Below are 26,154 nucleotides of genomic sequence, written 5' to 3' on the forward strand. Positions count from 1 at the left end.
AGAGGACACCCCAATGGGCTCCCCCCTATCTCCGGTTGTTGCCAACGTTTTCATGGAAAAATTTGAGATTGACGCCATCCAGACTGCAACTCTACGCCCGACCTTATGGAAGAAGTACGTGGTTGACACTTTTGTCATCTGGCCACATGGCCGGCCTGCTCTAGACCAATTCCTCGACCACATCAATTCCATACACGCAGCCATCAATTTCACCATGGAAGTCGAAAAAGATGGCAGCCTACCCTTTTTGGATGTCCTAATAAAAAAAGAGATCTGATGGTTCAATGAGCCACTCGGTCTACAGGAAAGCTACCCATACGGATGCTTACCTAAAACCGGATTCCCACCACCATCCATCCCAGAAGAATTCCCTCATCAAGACTCTACACAATAGAGCCCAATGCATCTCCGACCAGGAACACATTGCCAGTGAACTCAAGCATGTACACCAAGCTCTCAAGGCTAATGGTTACTCTGACTATACAATCCGCAAAGACATCACTCCAACCACGAAAAAGGATCGTCTTGAGGAGCCATTCAAAACCATAACTTTACCCTACATAGCGGGGGTCACAAAACATATCTCTAAAATCCTGAATAAACACAAGATCCAGGTCCGATTCAACACAGTACATAAAATCCGTGATCTGGTCCCGTCTGTAAAAGATGTGGTTCCAGACATACAATACCCTGACGTCTACAAACTAAGTTGCCTCTGAAGTAGCAGTTAAAATGGAGAAACCAAACGATGTCTCGGACCGCATCCGTGAACATAAAGAAAACCTGAAACACGGTAGGACGAACACCTCAGCCATGACAGACCATTGTTATAATTCAGTGGACTCACATGACATTGACTTCTCCAAGACGGAGGTTATCTGCAAGCCATCGTAATTGTATAGTGAATATACAGCAGTGTGGTATACAGTAGGGTGTGTAGAATAATACATAGTGTAATATTACAATGTATAGTCTAAGGTATAGGGTAGTGTATAGTAGTGCAGTTTATAGTTAAATGGTGGGGTTTGTCTAGGGCAGTGTATAGTACGGGGTATAGTCGCATGATGTAGAAAAAAGTTTAGTTGGAGGCATATTATATTTTTTGCGACATAGAAGTGTAATGTATAATGACTTATTGTTAGTAGCTCAGCTTATTGGAGTTTTTTGAGTATATTGATTATATTGATGTAGTTTATATATTTTTTTAAATCGGTTCACTATATAGTAGTCATGATATAGTGTAGTGTATACCCAGTTACTTAATGTTGATAGCTCAGCTTATAGTATATTGAGTACATTGATTATATTGATGTAATTTATACTTAGTTTTTCACATCGGTTTATTATATGGTAGTAGGGTAGAAGCAGTTCTTTAGCGTCAATATGCTAAATTCCTCTGTTGATATGTAAACTCCTTTGTCAAGACGCTCTACTCCTCTCACCCAGCTTAAAATACGCTGCCAAGCTTAGCAGTGTTCATTAGGACGCTGTCTTTCCGACAGCTCTGTTCTTCACCTGAGGATGGCTGCTTGTGTCGTGGCCGAAACATCATGAGAATTTTATTATGTTGTATTTTTATTATTGAATTATTTCCCTTCTTCGTGACTTTACCGAAAGAACCAAGAATATGAGTCCCTGCAGTCACGAAAGCTTTAAATTTAATGAGAAGTATTATCAAACAGGAGGAATTAACGGTGCAACGCATCTCATGTGTTAAATATCTTAAGATAATGGGATTGTCATCGATTGAACCTGGCTGCAGACATTGATAGGTCACAAATAATAATGAAGATAAGAGAGCAGTTTCACTGTATTATGCATACCGTTATGACAAATAAAGGACTTAAGTCATGTAGGCAGTTTGAGCAGCTTTGGATAAGACTTATGGTCCTGCCCATACCCGAGCATGGAGTGCATTTGCTTGTTTAGCTCTTCTGCGCATTCGTCCTTTCTGCACTTGGACAGAATGATCCGTGCCAGGTGGGCCGTGGCGTTTATGTGCGCAGTGTGACAGAGTCACCAAAATAAATTAATTACGATTTTGACCACCATTTATTCAGGACCCCAGGGTCCCGCCATAAGGTTCAATTGATAGCAACCTATGAAACATGTTGCCTTGAAAATTTTGCTTTGTTTAATTCAAATTTAACCATAAACTAGTGATAAGTGCACACGCGTTGTAAGTAAAATAGCAGTCCTGAGATTTAATCAGGATAATTGTTTAACACGTAGGCTTTAGCGACCAATATCATCCATAATATAGGGTTTTTTTTGCATTAGATCGCGGAAATATATAAAGGTGTCATTAAAACCCGCCACCACCCAACACAGCCAACGAGTTGTCACATAAACAGAACATGCCAATTCGTCACTAGTACAGCACACCGGTGTGTTGGAAGGCCAAGCCGCAACATTTACAATCTGAGTACGACTTTTTTCTGGTAACTACTGACAAATTGGCATGTTCTGTTTACGTGACAACCCTTACTCGTTGGCTGTTGGGTGGTGGCGGGTTTTAATGACACCTTTATATTCTTACGCGATCTAACCCAAAAAATAACATCTATTAAGGATAATTGTTGGTTGATGAAAAAGGCATTGATTTTGTTTTAAAATGATCAGTGGCCAATAGACCACAACTCATTTTTACAAGGGGGCACTTTTATATATAAGCCTTTTCCAGAAAATTATTTTATGTGTGATATTGCCTATTTTTTGGACATGTAAGAGAAAACCAGAGGCCAAACTATTAGCATTTGATTGAAGTCAACAGCAGGTTTTATGGCTTGGGCTGATAACCAGTGACACTGGTCTGTAAAACTCCCCCTTGATATAACAAAGGCTATAGGGAGGCCAAAGGAGAGCACCCCTGCTGCCTCAGCTGTGCCCAGGGCAAGGAAGCTCAGCATCTGGGCAGTTAATTATTTCGAAGCCTTGGCTTAGTTGGACATTTTTGAATATCAACCACTACGTAGGAATATTTTCCAACATCATAGTATTAAACATTAATGATAAGATGTACTGTTATAGTACCATGCAGCTCAGGGTCCAAGGTTTCAATGACTATTTTACATGGCCTTATTAACAATACCTGTTATCCGTACATAATTGCTATAAGGTCTGGGATAAGCATGTGCAACATAATAATGAAATTATGGAAGCTCGGGTTAAAGCATTGACCCGAAGGATCATTCAGAACAATAAGTATTTTTAGATATTATAATTGTCAATTCAATGCGACGAACATAGTGTAAAGGGTACAACCAAAGCCACACCCGACCACCTTCGTCTTCACTGTAGCGATCTTACATGCCAGACCAGGTATTCATACTTAGGCTGAGTCGACCAAAGGAGGAAACTAACCAGAGCAGATAACCACCAGTGTTGAGTGAGTGGGACTCGAACTCGGCAAACCAGACTCAATAGAAGGGATAAACCAATACACGTGTAGTGAGTCCAACTGTGTCGCAGGGTGGGCCTTTCTTTCTCGGATGTAAAATTTTAGCATCCTCTCCACAATAATAAATAAATAAATGTTTGCTCCTTATGCCAATTCTTCTGGGACAGTAATAACCAAGGAACTTATTTCCCCAAGCTTTCCATTAGGCAGGGGCACCAGGCAACCACGCCTCCTTTTCATGTATTGTTTACGTTGGCAATAGAACCATTTGCAGAAAGTATCAGAAGCAACTAGATTGTGGCTGGAGTATGTAAAGCAGGGGTGTTCAAACTTTTTGCAAAGAGGGCCAAATTTTATAAAGTGAAGATGCCCGGGGGCCAATAGTTCCTTCCGACATTTTTACCACAAAAGTTACGTGAAAACACACACTGTTATAAAACAATTATCATTGTCATAATTACCTTTATTTTTCAAATGACAATGTAACCAAATATTAGCCACTCATGCAGACGTGAACAACTCTAAAAACACAATTCTGCCTTTCATTCAGTCGGATAACATTGAACAAACTGTATAGAATACCTTACATTTCCATGATTTAAATATATTTGCCTCATGAACATTTTAAACAGGAGATATAAGTAATGCAAAGTGGTCCATTAAACTTTAAAACAAGTGAATTTTGCCCTTGTCTTTTACAAAATCTTTCATAAAGCAAGAGTTTGTGTCACATCCACAGGTACATAACATCAACAGTTATAACCAAATCTTATTCATGAGTTTAATAAAACAAGTGCCATAAGTCCAAGTGCATTAGTGTGCTTTAGGCTTTTCACTGACAGATGTTACCGTTCAAAACACTCAATTTCAGATTGATCAAGGAACAGATAACTTTCTGACACTAATGAGAAGGGTGATACTGAGATCTATATTTCAGTAAAGAGACCAGGTCTGGCTTGAGGGCAGTGGTTGAGATGCGTAAAAATGCCACGCAAGTGGGAGTCACTCATCCTTGACCTCAATCGGTTCTTGTTTAAGTTCATGACTGAGAATGTTTGCTCTGCATTTCTGGAAACCTGCTTTTGTCCAGCTGCCGGTTAAAGTTAACAAGACAACACTACTGGTGTTTCCCGCGGCACTCATCGTCAAACTGCAGCTCAAAGAGCTCCAGCTGCAGCTGTGGAGGAGCATCATCAGGGTCCACGGAGAAGGCAGAAGAGAAAAGCAACATGTCCTTTTCAATAACTGCAAAGTCCCGAAAGCGTTTGTTAAATTCCACAGAAAGAGATGCGATAGCTGTTGCATAACTCTTCATTTGCGCACCGATGTTGTCCTGTGGGAAACTGTCAATGACCGCTTTCAAAGCTGGGAAGTGCGCGGTGCAGGGCTCTGTTTGGGACAAGTGTCTTTGGAAAAGTTGCAGTTTGGTTCCAAAGGCCTTGATGTGAGCATATAGCTGGCTCACCACTGCATCTTTCCCTTGAAGATTAACATTCAGCGCATTCAGATGCTTCGTTATGTCAACCAAAAAAGCCAGAATTTCCAGCCATACAGGATCGGACAGTTCTTCCATTGGTTGTCCCTTCTCACCCAAAACATGTCCAATTTCCTCTTTGAGAGAGAAAAATCGCTGCAGTGCGGACCCCCGACTTAGCGACCTCACATCGTTGTGATATATTACGTCACCGTATTCAGCCTGGATGTCACGCAAGAACTACTGAAACTGTCGGTGGTATAGAGCTTTAGAGCGAATAGAATTGATTGCCTTTGCCACTAGTTTCATAACATCGTCAAATTTGAGATGTTTGGCGCAGAGAGCCTGCTGGTGAATGATACAGTGAAGTTTAATATCATTGCCTGCTTCTTTGCTGACTTTATTGCAGATCAGTGTGGACAATCCACTTCGCTCATCAGCCATGGCAGGCGCACCATCGATAATGATCCCAGAAACTTTACTCCATGGTGATGCCAGAGCAGCTTGAAGTTGCTTCACTTTTTCAGCGCGGCCACTCCCTGTTAGCTTGTCGTATGTTGTAGCATGTTTAGTCTCGTAGTGTCTCTTTACGTTGAAATCCTTAAACAAGGCATCCGTCTCTTTATAAATTAGACAAACACAATTTTCTCGATTTCCAGTGAAGAAGTATTGTAATTCCCACCGCTCCTGAAAGCGGCGGCCCTCACTGTCAACTTTTCTCTTTTTTTTTGCAGTCGCCATGGCAGAAATTATTCGAGAAGGGTTCGCGGCACGGATGCAGAGCCAGAGAGCATTATAATGGTGCTGCCACCGTGTGGCGGAAGGAGGAATTACATCTTTAAAGTTTTATGATTTATTTATTCTGACAGAGCTAGCGAGCCATAAATAACACATTATAAGACCGAAGCTGCGGGCCGTATGAAATCTGACCCGCGGGCCAATCATGGCCCACGGGCCGGACTTTGGACATGCCTGATGTAAAGGGACAAGCGATAACAAAATCTATTTGTATACAGACGATGTACTCTCCTATCCTTGATCACGAAATACTCAGAAAATTCAGAGCTGATGCCTCTCTTCCCCGTCTCCGATAAACCCTCGAGGGAGTAAATGGATCAAATGCCCAGAATGGAAAATAGCTAACAATAACAAGGTATGGTACATACTGATAAAGATGGGCAAATTGAATCATTCCAGCACCTACAATCCCGATATAACACTTCTACAGCGAACGCTGTTGATGAACCTCCCAAGTGCACGGCGGATGCAGGGCACAAACCACCACCCGGACACTGCGATGGCTGAGAGTGGTCTAAGTACTGAGCCTACCTAAAACACGGCTCCTGGACTCTGTCCGAATGACTCTGAAACCTGTAAATGACGTTTCTCCTTTGACTATCACTGAAAACTGAAATGTTAAATATCATCACAATGAACCAGTATAATGTGTACCTTTGAAATTAAGATTCACGGATATCACCTTAGTCACATGTTGAAATATGGAAAACACAGTAACCAGTTAACCACTTTACCTGGAGCCAGAATTATCATGAGTGTAAAATAACTCTCTGCCTTGGACTATTTGACAACCGTTGAAAAAAAACATTTAAGGTTAGGGTTATGGTCCGATGCATGGCCCATGTGTACACACCTGCATTACACAATAAAAAAATTTTAAATTTGCTCCTGTTCCCGTATTTTTCGTCTACAAAATATTTTAAATAGTATTCCCCCCCAAGTATGACTCTCATTACTACACTCCCGTCCATCACTTATAACCTGCTCTGGGCTCAGCAGACTCAAATATTTTCTCCAATACTGCAGAAGATGACGCCGCGCGCGCTTTTTTTTCAGGTGAGGTCGGGCTTCCACGTGACATCTGGCTGCATCAGCCCCGCATCACGCGCTCTGAACGCACCTCGTCGCCCCCAGGCACCAGCAGCACAGGCTGACAGGGTGGAGGCACCTGCCTCAAGTTCCACCCTCTCAACATTAAATGTGAGGCACTCACACGGTAGCCCGCACAGCCGCGCCATCCTCTTCCACGCATGTCTTCCTCTCTCACACAGTCCAGCGTCGCACTTCGAGCGCACGGAGTCACAGCACGGCTCCAACGGCACTGAAGCGACCTCACGGCCATCCGTACCGCGATGCTACTCCACGCCCGTCTCTCTCCCTCTCTCTCGGCTCCTCCTCCCTCCTGTCACTCTAAACCTGCGCTCCTCCCCTTCTGTCCCTGAGACACCTCCCCTCCCGCAATCCATAGCGCCGAACAGAGCGGGGGGGGGGCGTAATGAGTATGAGGGGAGCAGCTTGCAAGGGCCGCTCCAGGTATAACGTCAATGTTTTGATGTACCCTCTGTGTGGCAGTTGGAGTGACAGTTTTAGGGGCGGGTTTTTTTATTGGGGACTTGCGGAGGGGGGGGGGGTTGCAGGGGTGAGGGATTGGATTAGCTCGTTGGCACAGGGGTTGGGGGAGGGGCCCAAGGGTGTGATTGAATAAAAGGCCCTGTCACGGTGAACCAAGGGAAAGGGGGCGGGGGGGATTTCATTCTGCTCCTCGGCTTGTTCGAGGCGGCTGCTGTACTGGAGCTGGAGATGGAGACTGAGGCGGGTGGGATTTTATTCTACTACTGATCCTGCTCAAAGATGCCTGCTAAATCTGCTCGAGGTGGCTGGGACTGATCCGCTTAGAGTGTTCTGTTTCAGAGCTGGGTGATTCTTTGGGTGTGCCTTTGGGGTTTGGTCAGCTGTTTCCCCCCCCGCCCCCAGCATTCGTGGTAGAGGAAGTCGGTTAAGCTGTGTTTGTCGGGTTGTTGTATAACGGTGTTAGTTGTTGTGTTGTTGCGAGAGTCATGTGGGTTGGTATAGTGCAGGGGTCGGCAACCTACGGCTCCGGAGCCGCATGCGGCTCTTTACGGGCTGCTTCTTGACGATATGTACGTATGTACAGTATGTACTCAGATGCATTGCGGCTCTTGAAATACTGAATTTTGTACCGAATTGGAAAGAAATGGCTCTTCTTGTTATTTTGGTTGCCGACCCCTGGTATAGTGGCTTGTGATGCATGCACTCCTCTGGAGAAGTAGTAAGCATGTTGCCCTTTGACAATGTAAGATTTGTGCAGAGATTTAAGTCTAAGTAAACTCTATATGTTTTGAATATATAGGCAGTGGTCTTGGTTATATTCCACACACGGTCATTTGGGGCGTCGTGTGAAATAGGGGCCCCACCAAAATTTAAATAACAGTGATGCTAGTAGCTAGGGTTGCGGGTATAAACCAAAACCCGCTAAAGCATGTCCCAAAAAGGACACACCGTTACACTCTGCCACCCAACATTTGTGTGGCCGAGTCAATTCCCCACGTGACAACTTTATTTGATTGGCGCTGTCAGGTGGCAGAGTTTCGCACTGATGCTGCAAATTACCACAAACTTCCGCAAAGTACCACAAAGGGGCTCCCTCATCAACACACGCCAATTGCCATGAAATGGTGGTGACTTCACCACAACTATTGTGCCAGGCTAGGTGCACCCTGAAGCCACGTGAAGGACCAAAGGCGCAACTGACAGGAAGTCACGGGACAGACCATGCCATGGGTTAACTGAGACGACTGCTCCCTACTGTGCCAACTTGCTGCTTTTTTAGCCATCCAGCGTTCCCCTCATTGTTGTGATCATCGCTCCTCCACCCACTATAGTAATAATGCATCGAAATGCAAATATTCGGTATGCAAAGTCTCAGCATATGGAACTTTGGATTTATTACCATTAGTTGAGGGAAAATTATATTAGTTGAGGGAAAATTTGGTAAAATAATAAATAACCCGACTGTTTATAAACAGTTAAACATTCCATATCCAGCGCTATATAAATAAGAATAACATAATAATATATTTTTCTTGAGCATTGCACATCGCGATGGATCATAAAATGTGTATTTACATTCAGTATCTAATGACTATAGTAGTACATATTTCCTAGTAGTAACTACTAACTCCATAGTAGTATCTGCTGACTATAGCAGTATCTACTGACTCTATAGTCATATCTACCGACTCTGCAGGAGTATATACTGACTGTAGTATTATCTACTGACTGGAGTAGTAATAACTGACAGTAGTATCTACTGACCATAGCAGTATCTACTCACTGTATGGTAGTATCTACTGACTGTAGCAGTATTTACTGACCATAGTGGTATCTACTGACTGTAGTATTATCTACTGACTCTATAGTCGTATCTGCCAACTCTATAGTAGTATCCACCAACTCTATAGTAGTAAATACTGACTCTACAGTAGTATTTAATGACTATAGTAGTATCTACTGAATCTATAGTATCTATTGACTATATAGTAGTATCCACTGACTAGCAGTAACGACTAACTCGATAGTAGTATCTGCTGACTCTATAGTCATATCTACAGACTCTGCAGCAGTATATACGGACTATAGTGGTATCTACTGGCTGTAGTATTATCGACTAGCTCTAAAGTAGTATCTACCGACTCTATAATAGTAACTACTGACTCTATAGTAGTGTAGTGGCATAACGCACGGGGTTTGCAAATATCAAGTGCATTTGAGGGCGAGCAGGTGCAAGCATCAGGACATGGAGTAGATGCGCCAGCAATTAGGGGGATAAGCAATGATTAACCAGTTGCATTTGGGGACAGGCAGGTGCGAGCGTGGGAACACGGGGTAGATGCCAGAGAGGCGGGAGATGGAGATGAAAGGAGAAATAAGATGTACAGGAGGCGCCACTGAGGCGCCAGATTAATGGGGGGTAACTGAGGACCCTTACTGTGTGCGGAGCAACACAGAGCAGTTGGTTAGAGCTGAAGGAACGAAGAGGATAAGAGCCGGGGAGAAGAAGCCTTAGTCCTCGCCCTATACACCTTGTACTCTCCCCAGCGGTGTTGGCTGATGGGGGCAAGGACGAGGTGGAGGTGTGAGAGAAGAGTGACAGGCTAGCGGAGTATTAAGTGACAGGATAGCGGAGTGATTAAGTGACAGGCTAGCGGGGTATAGAGTGACAGGCTAGCGGAGTTTTGAGAGAGGTAGTTCGGAGCCAAGGGTACATTGTGTTGGTGTGAGGAGTATCCATATGGGATGCGAAGGAATAAAGTGAAACAGGAGAAAAGTTAAAAGTGTCCATGTGAATACACCACTACATTTGGTGTCGACGTGGTCAAGAACCTATATCGCCGTCGTGTCAAAGAAAGTGGCTAAGAAGAAGAACTTACCTGTCGACTTCTCCGATGACGAAAACGACGGAGACATCGTTCTCGCCACGGCCTCTGATGCTGCAGATCAGCTGGGTTGGTGGGACTTTGCTGCCCATCTGGAGAGGACTCTGTCGGCGGTTACTTACCTGTTCAACATTCTGATGACGGCAACCAGGCGACGACTTCGGCGGTGGTGCTGGTGGATGTGCCGACTCTTCCCGTCACTTCAACGACCGCGATCGTGCAGGTAGCCACCGCCATTCAGCGAGCGGATGCGGCTCCCACCATCTCAGCAACCATGCCAGATTCGACGGCTATTTCGCCTGCTGTGCGGCCATCTCCAATGCGCCGGTTGCCTCCGGTCCGTGCTTTCTCCACGTCTGGGGTGACTGGATGGCGTTATGCCTTCGCTTAGAGGCAGCATATCATTCGGTGGGCTGGTTTATGGGCGAAGCGCTACTGGTCTTGCCGACGGCCCTGGATGATGATTCATTAGCCGCCTTCTACTCCATCCCCGAGGCTCATCGTTCTTCGTTCACTGACGCCTGCTCCACGATGGCAGCGGTCTTCAGCCCACCATCGAACATCCACAGGACATTCCTGGTCAGAAAACGGGAGGACACGGAGATGGCCCTCGGACAAGTGGCCTACCCCTCCATGGATTGAGCAGCCCCCAACTTGCTTGCCCTGGAGCAGCTCTTGGCGCTGGCAAGGAAGCTGGGCGTCGTCCTCGCCATCGCCGACGATGACGACCTCGCCTTCCTCCAAGTCGCTCAATATACAAGCTCACCTGAGCCTCAGAGGATGTTCTGCAGTGATGTCATGCACTGATGAAAAAGGGGACTCCGAGTCCAGCGAAGGCAGTCCGGCGTATACATCCTGGTCCCAAGATCGACGGCGTGAAGAAATGCGAGTACACCAAGGAGTGGGCTGCCGATTGGGCCCTCTTCGCGGGCATGCTTTAACTGCGGTGGGACACATCGCCAGGAATTGTTATCTGCATTTCGGTGGTTCGCCCAGGCCCCCTTCGATCTCCAGCGTCAGCACCTCCTCATTCCAAGGACCACAGGCAAGTCGCGATGCACCATACACACGGCCGTTTCTCTCCTATCGCTCATCCACAGCGCACCTTGCCGTCGTTCACCCGGATACTGTTCATCCTGTTGCGTCAGAAACTTGCCGTGTTGGTTCCTTGGCTGCGGGTCCGTACGACATTTAGCAATGGTGTGCGTTGGCCTATCACGTGGTAGGTGCTGCGGCGGTAAAGTCGAATGTAATGGGCCTTATCCAGAGGGTGCAGGTCCGGGTGTTGATCGATACAGGTGCCTCGGCCACCCTCATTTTATTGCCTACTTTTCGTTCATTGCCGGCGTCACCTCGGCCTCTGGAGCATGTTGATGGGCCATGTGTAGCAGCGAATGGGGGTAGTTTGGGGATAGTCGGTCGCATGATTGCAACGGTACAAATAGGAGAATGTGGTAATGGACGGGCCTGTGTTGATTTCTAAAACACTGGCAGTGCCCTGCTTGTTGGGCACGGATTTCTTATGCAGGATGCCCCTCAAATTAATGGTGGACCAGGGGTGTATTTAGATGTCATCGGGGCAGCATCTGCATTTATTGAAATCCCCCACAACATATACATATGTTAATGCGGTTGTGCAGGCTACGGTTAGCTAGACAATGTGCGTTCCGTCAGCGACGCAGATGCTGGTGCCATTGCTTAAGAGCTTGGCCCTGCTAAATCCAGAGGAGGGGATAATCTTGACCCCCTCTAATGCGGCATTGCGAACACCCTCCTTGGTGGGGGCACTGACTGTCGTGCTGGAAAACTGTAATCCCTTCCTCCAAGTGGTTAATGTGGGCCATACACTGGTAGTTATCCATGCAGGCACCGTGTTGCCACACGAGATTGCGGCCCCATGCAAGGAGCAAATGGCGTGCATGTCAGGGGTTGTGGGGATGTCTCACCTGCTAGCGACGTCAAACCCATGTGGATACAGAGGTTGTGTCAGGAAAACAAGGATTTATCGACAGAGCAGCAAGCGCGGCTTCGGCGACTCTTACACGAATTCCAGGACGTTTTAAGCAACCGTAAATACGACATAGGCCGGACCACCCTATTGCAATACCATATTGATACGGGGAACTTGCCTCCCATTCGATTTAAATTCTCACAGAATGAGCCCCCATGAAACGGAATGTATTCGTCCAGACTGTGGAGGAGATGCTGGCTGCAGACATTGTCTCTCCCTCCACCAGCCCTTGTGAGGCGCCCATTGTATTGGTTAAAAAAACATGACGGCTCCTTGAAATTTTGTGTTGACTCCCGTAAACTCAACAAAATTTCCGTAGTGGACGCATACCCGCTTCCTCGCATGGACGATTCCTTGGATGCTCTGTCTGGTGCACAATTCTTCTCAACCCTCGATTTGCTGTCAGGAATTTGGCAACTGCCCTTGGACACAGAATCTAAACCTAAAACGGCCTGTGTTGGATGTGTCCGAGCTGGTCACATCACCCCAAGCGGATGCACGTATGGAGTATTGTCCTCTTCCGCCTACAGGATCGTGACCACTGACACCCCAGTTCAAGCCAACTGGGCCACCACCTAAGTCCGGGCCAGAGGACCCGCCGTGAGCACGTCACTCGTCATTGAAAGATCATGTGCACAGGGACTGTCCGGCTGCGGGAACCCGCTCCCGGAGGGTTACGTTCAACCCGAGAGTTACCACAGTTACGTTCCCACGTGACCCACCGTCGGTACACCATTCGTCATGGAAGAGACATCACTCCTCGTCCACTTCTGGTCCTTCTTCTCCTCCGGCTGTGGTGGATCCGGTTCGCGGGGACGGGAAGGCTGTGGGAACCTGCTCCCAGATAATTACGTTCCGTTGAGGAATGTGGGATCGACGGCACCTCGGACCGCTGTGCAGTTCTATCCTCAGTGGAACGGACTGCACTTTTACACTCTGTTATTATTATTTTTCTCTTCTCATGGTTCTTGTTGTTTCCTGTGTCACGGATTCGCGCGTTACTTGTATTGTATATAAGGTCAGCCGGGATGGCTGGGTTTTTCATCACGAGGGGGGGGGGTAGTAATGTAGTAGCGTAACGTGCAGGGTTTGCAAACAGCGGGTGCATTTGAGGGTGAGCAGGTGCAAGTGCAAGCGTCAGGAGATGGAGTAGCCACCAGAGTGTCGCCAGCAATTATGGGGAGAATAAGGCAGCCATAGGCCGCCGAAATTCTAGTAGTATAAAATGGTAAGTTACGATGGCTGGGAACGCATCCTCATACCACTTATGTTATATTAACACGGATGCTTACGCGTCCAATGTCATCCATCATTCAGGTGTGTGTTAGATCGCATAAATATATAAATGTGTCGTTAAACCCGCCACCAGCCGACACAACCAATTAATAAGGGTTCTCACGTAAACAGAACATGCCAATTCATTACTATTACAGCACACCGGTGTGTTGGAGAGCCAAGCCACAACATTTACAATCTGAGTACGACATTTCGCCAGTTATCTGGCTGTCGCCTGATTAAGCTAGTTGTAATTACTGGAGAAACGTCGTACTCAGATTGTAAATGTTGTGGCTTGGCTCTACAACACACCGGTGTGCTGTACTAGTGACGAGTTGGCATGTTCTGTTTACTTGACAATGGTTACTAATTGGCTGTGTTGGGTGGTGGTGGGTTTAATTCCAAATTTATATATTTACGCTATCCAGCCCAAAAAACCTGTATTATGGACTAATGTTATAAGTTATTCAAGTCAACCCTAACACCTTGGCTGCCCATGCTGTCACAAATCTCTCCCCCACCCATCCACCGCAACACTGCAACTCTTCAGGAAGTTCTGGGAATCAAGAAAAGCGGTCGCCTTCCCATTCATCAGGATCTTAATAACGTCCCTCGTCATTTTTTTAAGTCGCGCAAGCCATTTTGGACCCATGCGCTTAACCATCAACAATGCGAGTTCAACCCTGATGAAGCTTGAGGGCTGAATGGAGTTTCAAAATAACTCACAAATACCTTGTGAAAGACCAAACGCATAAAATCATGGTCCACCCTAAACCACATCCGCACAAACAATGGCAGATGCAGATACCTGATGTACACAGTAAATTAAAAACTCTCAGGTTGGCAACTGTGGTCATCCACAACAGACCATAAACGATATAACGATGAAATTGCCCGATCAACAAATATGGAGGAGACATCACAGCCATACACTTTGCTACTCCTGATCCAGTTATCTGGCTTGACCATCTGAATGTGAAATTGTAGTTATTGCTCTGCATTTACATCAGCCATACGAAAGATGAACAATAAGTTATTAAATATATGAAGCTTCAATCCACGAACGAAGTTCCAGAAATGGATCTACTTTGTTTATCGAGGTATCACTGTAATGTTAGAGGGCGACTGTCTCAAACTTCAGAGTAGCGTCCTTCACGAGCCTTCTCCACAGAGGAAGATTTTACCAGTCATTGGCAAGTCCAATCAGCTCGATATCCTCCTGTACCACATCAACTCCATCGCTGCTCTAGACCATAGCACTCACTCATCCACTCACCCAATCACTCGCCCATCCACCCATCCATTCACTTGCTCACTCACCCATCAAACAATCTATTGTCCAGCGTGTACCGCGTCCGTTTAGCGCCCTCTATCCAGCGAGAAAAAAGCTGTGTTGGAAATGTTGTGGCTGGTCATACGGGCCACATGACCCAGCCAACGCAGCCTTGTCTGCCGGAGGAGCTCACCAAGGGACTGTGTCCACATATTTAAACGATATAAGGTCCTCACCCTGCTTGTTTCAAACCTGTGCAGATGTTGCTTTCAAAGGGGTCCACGGTTCCTAAGCATAGCGAAAGGAGGGCATAACTGTGTTCGACAAGACTCAGAGCTTTGTGTGGAGCAATAGGCCAGGGTAGCTTCCACACATCAGAATTACGCAGCCGATGAAAAGACAAACCCGAGCTGGTCATGAGCACACGACACAGGTAAGGGAACTTCTCCACAACTGCCCCACCACTAACGGAGAGTGGATGGTGTAAAGCAAGGCCGTAATTATAATATACTAGCTGTACTACCCGGCTTCGCCCGGGACTTGTATCAACCACGCCCGGCCGCCTTTGTCTCCCCAGTGGCGATGTTAATACGCCACACCAGTTACTCGTTTGAGGCTGAGTCGACCTAGGGGAGGTTCAAATAATCGTCAGCGGTGGTGGCCGTGAGCGGGAATCGAACTCGGTTCGCCGGGTTGGTAGCGCAGCGTAGCGTTAACCACCACACCCACCGCTCCTCACACACCACACACGCACAGACACACACACAGACACACACAGACAGACAGACACACACAGACACAAAGACAGCACGCTAAGCACTACACTACCGCTCCCCACACACCACACACGCACACACACAGACACACACACAGACACACACACACAGACACAGACAGCACGCTAAGCACTACACTACCGTTCCCCCTACACAACACACGCGCGCGCGTCCATAGGTACACATACACGCGCTTGCTGCAGACACACGACTGTCAGGGTGCGTACGGCAGTAAACGACTGAAATAATAAAGCGGCAATGCTGCGCGAGGAACGCCTTAGACCTGCAACACATTTGTGTAATGCGAGCGTAAACACAAACACATACACACACATACACACACATACATACACACAGACATACACACAAACACACACATACATACACACAAACACATACACAATACACACACATACATGCAGACACACAGACACACACATAACACACATACATACACACACATACATACACAGAAACACATACACACACATACATACACACACGTACATAGACACATACATACAGACACACAAACATACACATAAACACATAAAAAAACCCACATACATACACATACATACGCACAAACACATACATACACACATACATACAGACACACAGACATACACATAAACACATACACACATAGACATGACCCGGCTTTGCCCGGGACTTGGATCCACCACGCCCGGCCGCCTTTGTCTCCCCAGTGGCGATGTTAATACAACAGACCAGTTACTCGTTTTGAGGCTGAGTCCCTCCCTCGCCACTCTCCCTCCCTCGCCACTCTCCCTCCCTCACCACTCAGTAGAGGACGTGAAACTTTGATGAATTTACCTCAAAGTCGCGTGGTGGGTGTCGAGGCGTAGCACCGTGCAGAGCCTCCCGCCTCGCCTGATTTTCGCACCCGGCTGACCCTGGGTACGGGTGCCGGTCCCCCCCCCCCCCCCGCGCTACAATAATACTGTGTAATCGCTATAATTTAATAATCGACCGACCCTATAATAGTAATAGCACACATTGTGGTGGGGGGGGAGTGAAGAGGACGTGAAACTTAGATGAATTTACCTCACAGTCGCGTGTTAATGCGTGCGCCTATTTTTAACGGGAATTAAAAATGGCGTCCACCCAGCGGCCCGTCGCTACCCGTTGCCAGGGGCAACCGCCGTCCAATGAAAGCGGCGAAGGCGTCGCTAGCCGTTGCCAGGGGCAACCGGCGTCCAATGAAAGTGCGTATGGTCCGGCGACACACACACACACAGACAGATTCGCGATTTTATATATATAGATATTGGGAGGGACACATCCCCCCCCCCAATATTCAAATATGTCCAAAATGTCCCCCCCAATATTTTGGTATAAAAAAATGATTGCTATGCTATGTAAATAAAGAGAACAATTTGCAAAACCTTGGCCACAATATCTGGACTTGTCTTCATATAAATCAATGCATAGATTTCTGTTTATTTGATTGTGGTTATGGTTGTACTTTATTAATCCCTAATCTCTGCCATTACATACAATGAAACAAGAAATGGTAAAAAAGTAAAAACAGAGCAATGTAATACAATACACTATTCGACATTATTGTAAATAAAAAAAGTCCATCACATGTGTTCGTGAATTTTAAAATATTTTAGGCAGGAAATCTAGTGCCTTCTATCCAGCGAGAAAAAAGCTGTGTTGGAAATGTTGTGGCTGGTCATACGGGCCACCTGACCCAGCCAACGCAGCCTTGTCTGCCGGAGGAGCTCACCAAGGGACTGCGTCCACATATTTAAACGATATAAGGTCCTCACCCTGCTTGTTTCAAACCTGTGCAAATGTTCCTTCAAAGGGGTCCACGGTTCCTAAGCATAGCGAAAGGAGGGCATAACTGTGTTCGACAAGACTCAGAGCTTTGTGTGGAGCAATAGGCCAGGGTAGCTTCCACACAGCAGAATTACGCAGCCGATGAAAATAAAAACCCGAGCTGGTCATGAGCACACGACAGAGGTAAGGGAACTTCTCCACAACTGCCCCACCATTAACGGAGAGTGGATGGTGTGAAGCAAGGCCGTAATTATAATATACTAGCGGAAGTACCCGGCTTTGCCCGGGTGAAAAATATATTACTTAAAAACCTTACATATATACACAGATACTAAGATATTGTCAAAGCCCGATGGGCTGTTTGTACATTTCTCCACCAACAAATATATAAGAGGCTTGCACAAGTCCAAAAAGTTGTAGAAAGTGTGGGGTAAATAGTTGATGTCAAAAGGTTTCCGAAAATTGTGGTCTCCCCCCCCTCAAAAAATATCTTTACCCTTGTATATATACTAACAACACCTTACATACAACAGAGGAAGTGGTATCTATTGACTCTGTAGTAGTATCTACTGACTGTACCGTAGTATCTACTGAGCCAGTAGTAGCTACTGACTGTGTAGTAGTATTTAGTGACTGTAGTAACTTCTGACCATAGTAGTATTTACTGGGCCTACAGTAGTATCTACCGACTATATAGTCGTAACGACTAACTGTATAGTATCTGCTGACTCTATCGTTGTATCCACTGACTATAGTAGTAACTACTAAATCTATAGCAGTATCTACTCACTCTATAATAGTATCTACTGACTCTAGTAGCTACTCACCGTGGTAGTATGTACTGACTGTATAATAGTATATACTGACTGTAGCAGTATTGACTGACTGTAGTGGTATATACTGACTGTTTTAGTATTTACTAACTCTATATAGCAGTATCTACCAACTCGATAGCAGTATCTACTATCACTACAGCAGTGTATACCGACTGAGGTGGTACCTGTTATCACTACAGCAGTGCATACTGACTGGTGGTACCTGCTATGATTATAGCAGTGCATAGTGACTGGTGGTACCTGCTATGAATACAGCAGTGCATATTGTGGTGGTACCTGCTATGATTACAGTAGTGCATATTGTGGTGGTACCTGCTATGATACAGCAGTGCATATTGTGGTGGTACCTGCTATGATTACAGCTGTGCATACTGACTTGTGGTACCTGCTATGATTACAGCAGTGCATATTGTGGTGGTACCTGCTATGATTACAGCAGTGCATATTGTGGTGGTACCTTCTATGATTACAGCAGTGCATTCTGCTGTGGTGATACCTGCTATCACTACAGCAGTACATACTGACTGGTGGTACCTGCTATCATTACAGCAGTACATACTGTGTTGGTACCTGCTATGATTACAGCAGTGCATATTGTGGTGGTACCTGCTATGATTACAGCAGTGCATTCTGCTGTGGTGATACCTGCTATCACTACAGCAGTGCATACTGACTGGTGGTACCTGCTATTATTACAGCAGTACATACTGTGTTGGTACCTGCTATGATTACAGCAGTGCATATTGTGGTGGTACCTGCTATGATTACAGCAGTGCATACTGACTGGTGGTACCTGCTATTATTACAGCAGTACATACTGTGTTGGTACCTGCTATGATTACAGCAGTGCATATTGTGGTGGAACCTGCTATGATTACAGCAGTGCATATTGTGGTGGTACCTGCTATGATTACAGCTGTGCATAATGTGGTGGTACCTGCTATGATTACAGCAGTGCATACTGCTGTGTTGGTACCTGTTATGATTACATCAGTGCATACTGACTTGTGGTACCTGCTATGATTACAGCAGTGCATATTGTGGTGGAACCTGCTATGATTACAGCAGTGCATATTGTGGTGGAACCTGCTATGATTACAGCAGTGCATATTGTGGTGGTACCTGCTATGATTACAGCAGTGCATACTGACTGTGGTGGTACATACTATGATTACAGCAGTGCATACTGACTGTGGTGGTACATACTATGATTACAGCAGTGCATACTGCTGTGGTGGTATATACTATGATTGCAGCAGTGCATACTGCTGCGGTGGTATATACTATGATTATAGCAGTGTATACTGCTGTGGTGGTACCTATGATTACAGCAGTGCATACTGCTATGGTGGTACCTGCTATGATTACAGCAGTGCATATTGTGGTGGTATCTGCTATGATGAGAGGAGTACATATTGTGGTGTTGGAACCTGCTATGATGACAGCAGTACATACCGAGTGTGGTGGTACCTGCGATGATGACATCAGTACATACTGTGGTGGTGGTACCTGCCCTGATGAGAGCAGTACGTACTGTGGTGGTGGTACCTGCTATGATTACAGCAGTGCATATTGACTGTACTCACCACTCACCCTCACCATTCACCACTCACAGCTCACCCTCACCACTCACACTCACCACTCACTACTCACCACTCACCCTCACAACTCACCACTCACCAATCTCCCTCACCACTCACCCTCACCACTCACCCTCACCATTCACCCTCACCACTCACCCTCACCACTCACCAATCACCACTCACCCTCACCACTCACCCTCACCACTAACCCCTCACTAATCACCACTCACAACCGCCACTCACCCTCACCACTCACCCTCATCACTCACCCTCACCACTCACCCTCACTACTCACCACTCATCCGCACCAATCACACCCTCGGTACTCACCCTCACCACTCACCCTCACCACTCACCCCTCACTAATCACCACTCACAACCGCCACTCACACTCACCCTCACCACTCACCAGTCACGCTCACCAATCACGCTCACCACTCACCCTCACTACTCACCCTCACTACTCACCCTAACCACTCACCCTCACCACCACCACTCACCCTATTCCCGTTTAAAAAAAAAACTTGCTTACGTGTCGCCAAGTATGCTTAACATTTCTTACAGACACACACATTCACTAATTTAGCTTTTGACATTACACATACAAAACGTCAGCTTGTACTACTGTCATGATAGCAGGTACCACCACCACAGTGATGGTGAGTGGTGAGGGTGAGTGGTGAGCGGTGAGGGTGAGTGGTGATGGAGAGCGGTGAGTGGTGAGGGTGAGTGGTGAGTAGTGAGGGGTGAGTGGTGAGGGTGAGTGGTGAGTGGTGAGCGGTGAGGGTGAGTGGTGATGGAGAGCGGTGAGTGGTGAGGGTGAGTGGTGAGTAGTGAGGGGTGAGTGGTGAGGGTGAGCGGTGAGTGGTGAGGGTGAGTGGTGAGCAGTGAGGGGTGAGTTGTGAGGGTGAGTGGTGATGGTGAGTAGTGAAGAAGAGTGGTGAGTGGTGAGGGTGTGTGGTGAGTGGTCAGGGTGAGTGGTGAGGGTGAGTGGAGAAGGTGAGTGGTGAGGGTGAATGGTGAGGGTGAGTGGTGAGGGTGAGTGGTGAGAGTGGTGAGTGGTGAGGGTGAGTGGTGAGGGTGAGTGGTGAAGGTGAAGGTGAGTGGTGAGAGGTGAGGGTGAGTGGTGAAGGTGAGTGGTTAAGGTGAGGGTGATTGGTGAGGGAGAGTGGTGGTGGTGAGGGTAAGGATGGTTGGTGAGGGTGAGTGGTGAGCGTGAGTGGTGAGGGAAAGGGGTGAATGGTGAGGGTGAGTGGTGAGGGAGAGTGGTGAGGGTGAGTAGTGGTGGTGAGGGTGAGTAGTGAGTGGTGAGGGTGAGTGGTGAGGGTGAGTAGTGAGTAGTGAGGGTGAGTGGTGAGTGGTGAGCGTGAGTGGTGAGGAGTGAGGAAGAGTGGTGAGGAAGACTGGTGAGGAAGAGTGGTGAGGGTGAGTGGTGAGCATGAGTGGTGAGGGAGAGGGGTGAGCGTGAGTGGTGAGGGTGAGTAGTGAGCGGTGAGGGTGAGTGGTGAGGGTGAGTGTGAATGGTGAAGGGTCTGTGGTGAGTGTGAGTGGTGAGTGTGAGTGGTGAGGGGTCTGTGGTGAGTGTGAGTGGTGAGTGATGAGTGGTGAGGTGGTGAGTGGTGAGGTGTTGAGTGTGAGTGGTGAGGGTGAGTGGTGAGGGTGAGTGGTGAGAGTGAGTGGTGAGGGTGAGTGATGAGTGGTGAGTGTGAGTGGTGAGGGTGAGTGGTGAAAGTGAGTGGTGAGAGTGAGTGGTGAGGGTGAGTGGCAAGTGGTGAGGGTGAGTGGTGAAAGTGAGTGGTGAGGGTGAGTGGTGAGGGTCAGTGGTGAGTGGTGAGAGGTGAGTGGTGAGGGTGAGTGGTGAGGGTGAGTGAGAGGTGAGGGTGAGTGAGAGGTGAGGGTGAGTGGTGATGAGTGGTGGTGGTGAGGGTGAGTGTTGAGGGTGAGTGGTGGTGGCGAGGGTGAGTGGTGACGATGAGTGGGAGTGGTGAGGGCGAGGATGATTGGTGAGGGTGAGTGGTGAGAGAGTGGTGAGGGTGAGTAGTAAGTAGCGAGGGTGAGTGAGTGGTGAGGGTGAGTGGTGAGGGTGAGTGTGAGTGATGGTGAGTGGTGAGTGTGAGTGGCGAGTGATAGTGAGTGGTGAGTGATAGTGAGTGGTGATGGTGAGTGGTGAGGGTGTATAAATTTTTGCCTATGATGACAGCAGTACATGCTGACGTTTTGTATGTTAAATGTAAAAGCTAAATGTGTGAATGTGTGTGTCTGTTGGAAATGTTAAGCAAACTTGGCGAAACGCAGTTTGTGAAAAAGGGAATAGGGCGATTCTAAAGTAATCTACAACCCTCGATTCCTTCGCAACGATTGCAAAGAATCGCTTCTTTTCGCGCTTGGGCTACATTTTTAATTACAGAGTTTTATTTTCATTGATATGTTATGTTTTAAAGTTTTCAGGAGTTTTTAATTAAATTTTTTCCCCGGTCAACGCCGGATATTTCCCATTCGTAGTAGTTCATATCAACTATATAACCAACTTATATTAAACGGGAATAAGCCGATTCTAAAGGAGTCGACAACCTTCGATTCCTTTGCGCAATTTAGAGAATCGATTCTTGGCACGGTCGGTTTTAAATTTTAAATTACACAGTTGTATTTTCATTGGTATGTTATGTTTTAAAGTTTTCAGAAGATTTTAAATGTATTTTTCCCCCGGGCAACGCTGGGTATATCGAGTTTATAGCACAAAGTCTTCGCCTGACAAGTGTGGGGTGTCGAGGCCTAGTACCGTGCAGAGCCTCCGGCCTCGCCTAGATTGCCCACCCGGCCGAGGCTGGGTGCTTGGGCCGCTATCCGCCCCCTCCCCCGCGCTACAATAATACTGTCTAATCGCTATAATTTTATTATCTACCGACCCTATAATAGTAATTGCACACATTGGGGTGGGGGGGGAGTGAAGAGGACGTGACACTTTGATGAATTTACCTCAGCGTCGCGTGTTAATGCGTGTGCATATTTTTTACGGGAATTAAACATGGCGTCCACCCCGCAGTGACGGCGTTGCTGCCCGTTGCCAGGGGCAACCGCCCGTTGCCAGGGGCCAACCGCCCCTTGCCAGGGGCAGCCGCCTTCGCGCATGCGCAACGGCGTGCTTCGTCACGTGCCGTCGGCAATAGTAAATAAATAAATAAAGAGAAATCGCACTAAATCGATAATAGGTCCGATTTAAAGTTTAGAGACGAAAAATCGGAAATGCCTATGTTCACCGCGGGGCAGGGGGCGTGCCCAAGGGCAAAATTTAATTTCGGCGAACGCCACGGTCCGAGAGCCAAATCCCCCGGAAGCGAGCGTACGCAGACGGATAGACGGACGGACAGACAGACAGTCAAAAAATGAATTATATAGGTTAGATATTGGGAGGGACACATCCCCCCCCCCAATATTCAAATATGTCCAAAATGTCCCCCCCAATATTTTGGTATAAAAAAATGATTGCTATGCTATGTAAATAAAAAGAACAATTTGCAAAACCTTGGCCACAATATCTGGACTTGTCTTCATGTAAATCAATGCATAAATTTCTGTTTATATGATTGTGGTTATGGTTGTACTTTATTAATCCCTAATCTCTGCCATTACATACAATGAAACAAGAAATGGTAAAAAAGTAAAAACAGAGCAATGTAATACAATACACTATTCGACATTATTGTAAATAAAAAAGTCCATCACATGTATTCGTGAATTTGTAAATTTTTAGGCAGGAAATCTATTGTCCATCGTGTACCACGTCCGTTTAGCGCCCTCTATCCAGCGAGAAAAAATCTGCGTTGGAAATGTTGTGGCTTGTCATACGGGCCACATGACCCAGCCAACGCAGCCTTGTCTGCCGGAGGAGCTCACCAAGGGACTGTATCCACATATTTTTTTCTAATTTAGAATTTTTTCTGGATTGGGACCCCCAGACACCCTGGAAGATTTGGAGCCCCCAATGTTGACTCCATGGCTACGGCCTTGGTGTGAAGCGTTCCATGGCATCAACTACCCCTCATTAAAGACACATTGACCCCTTTACCTCAAACATATAGGTCCCCCATGCCCTCCCCACCCCTCCCCGTGCGCCCCCACCCATGGGCTAGGCTCCCGCACGCCCATCTCCCTGGGTTCGATTCCCGACTCAAGCGCTGTTCTGTGTTGGTTTCCTCTCGGTCCTCTAGTTTCGTGCCATAGCTTAACACATGCACTGTAATGGGTGTTGGCTAAACATCCCAAACTAAAATAATCCTGAAGAAGATTCTCAATGTGGCTTTCCTGAGTAAATAATGCCTGTTCTCTTATTGTGTATGGCACTATGTTGAGGAGCTACATGTTTTACACCTTCTTTAATAGTGTACTTAAATAAATGGGTTGGTTTGTTAAGAAGCCTGTTTTTCAACCTGTTATTTATGTTAGGGATTGGCTAGCTAGATTATGTTACTGTTCGTTTGTGTTATTGCTTTTTGTGTTCTGCCCTTGTTTCTTAAACATGATTCACACGGATGTTTTTGACATTTTTTTAATTGGTAAACTGTTATATTCTATTGCGCTTGGCAATATGTTCAGGAGTTGAATGCCAATGTTGAAGCCTGCTACTCATGAAAGGGCTTCAGGAGAGAGAGAGTGTAGTTTTACTTTTGACGGAGCGCAGTCTACAGTGGTGTACAATATGATCCTGAGTTTGGGTTTGATGTCATTGACTATTATTGTTGCTTTGAAAGCGATCGCTTTACCTTCAGGGTGGCGATGGCTGGGTCCAGCTGAGTCAGAGTGATTGTTTGGGTGGCGAGCTGCTTTTTAGTCAAGAACTCTTCCGCCCTGACCACCACTCTCACGTCTTCAGTCAGGCCGCGTGCGTCCACAAGCACATTAACGTCGCTCCCAATGAGAATCACACTCGGGACTGAGAGGAGAACCCTGGATGCAAATACGTGAAGGGAAAGCAACATCATCCATATCTATTATATAATTGGAGTGTGCATGTTCTCCCCGTGGTCATATGGATTTTTTTCAGGTCCTCCAGTTTTCCTCTCCACAATCATGAGACTCACTAAGGGTATCTTGGATAAACGTAAAAATACGTTGGCTCAAATGTCAGACGCTTTATAAGGGTTGTGTATTACTGTGTATATTGTATCTGTATATGTATGTAGTGTCTTTTTACCTAAATATGTCGTTGGCTCAGGTTTCTAGCCTTCTAGAATCTGTATAAATTTGATCAAGTGGATTATCAATGGTAATCATTTGTTTTAATAAAATGCCGGGGCGTCTCAGCGTTTTACACGCAAGAAGTTACTTACATAACATCTTAAACATTCAAAAGTGCGCCTAAGTGCACACGATGACTCCGCACCTGGCCTGCAATCGGGCTTTAGTCTGCTAGTAGGAGGCGATAATGTTTACTTCATGCAAAATGCTAATTGTGTAATTTGCAGTGACATTTTTCGAATTTATCAAATTGACACCATAATTACAGCACACAGTGGCCGACTCACTTCAAATACTGTAATGTCAATGGCATATTAACGTCCAATGTGAGCATTATTTCACACTGTAGTATTAGTCAGGTTGGTCTGCCCAATTCGAACCAGGAACATCTCTTTCTGGGCCATATCGCCTATGTCGTGCTTAATATAACACACATTGCACACATGCAGTATTACTTACATAGGGTCTTGGGTCACACTTGTCCCCACAGACATCAGCAACAGCAGTAAACCCAGTGCATGGGCAGCCATGGTTTGTAATTGAAGTCTACGTGTGTGTAGTAAGGCTCCACATATATATGCCACGCAAGAATGCACTCATGTGTGGGCGTTTGTGTAAATGATTTGCTTTATCTGTTTGCATGAGTGAATCATTGGAAAAAAATAAACATAACTCTACCCTTATCGCTTGGGAATGCAAGGTTTGTTTTCGGGAAATACATTGAGCAATACCAGTGATTTGTGGCTTCTACTGCTAATTTCTATTACAACTAAAAACGTACCTATAAAATGTAAGCAGTAAAAGTGGATACAAATTAAATAAAATTATAAATGTGCCCATATTAACTGATCATCATTGGGGGGCAATGGATCGATGTTCACATCGCACTTCTGATTGGTACCCCCACCCCCCCCCCCCCAAGGAACTAATTATCAAACCAGCAGTGACCGAATTCTGCAAACTCCAACTCTATGAGACCCAGTCTCACTAAAGACAAAGATCCCCCCTATAGCCTTAACAGACTGTTGGGACAAGTGCTGTTAGCGAGCACCTATTAAGGGCAGATCGACACTCGAGGGATTGGGTGGACAGCACCATGCCCGGCCGCCTTTGTCTCCCTAGTAGCGATGTTTTATACACCACACCAGGTACTAATTTTTAGGCTGAGTCAACCTCGATGAGGCCCAGGGCAAGTTCAGATATTCGTTACCGACTTTGGCCATG

At 46.4% G+C, this 26,154-nt stretch overlaps 1 protein-coding gene across 1 annotated transcript in view; it reads right to left on the minus strand.

The window, feature by feature from the left end:
- Window positions 1-25,489, minus strand: part of LOC133349575 (complement C3-like) — a 161,958-nt gene extending 136,469 nt beyond the window's left edge. Inside the window, exons 1-2 of the mRNA XM_061563145.1 lie at window positions 25,390-25,489; window positions 24,456-24,639 (exon numbers count right to left, since the gene is read on the minus strand). Coding sequence (XP_061419129.1) covers window positions 24,456-24,639; window positions 25,390-25,460 — 255 coding nt within the window. The 5' untranslated portion in view covers window positions 25,461-25,489. The remainder of the gene's footprint in view (window positions 1-24,455; window positions 24,640-25,389) is intronic.
- Between the last annotated feature and the right edge of the window lie 665 nt (window positions 25,490-26,154).

This window comes from Lethenteron reissneri, chromosome 30 (assembly GCF_015708825.2).
Source record: "Lethenteron reissneri isolate LAM-NWPU_2019-01 chromosome 30, ASM1570882v1, whole genome shotgun sequence".
NCBI classification, from domain to species: domain Eukaryota; kingdom Metazoa; phylum Chordata; class Hyperoartia; order Petromyzontiformes; family Petromyzontidae; genus Lethenteron; species Lethenteron reissneri.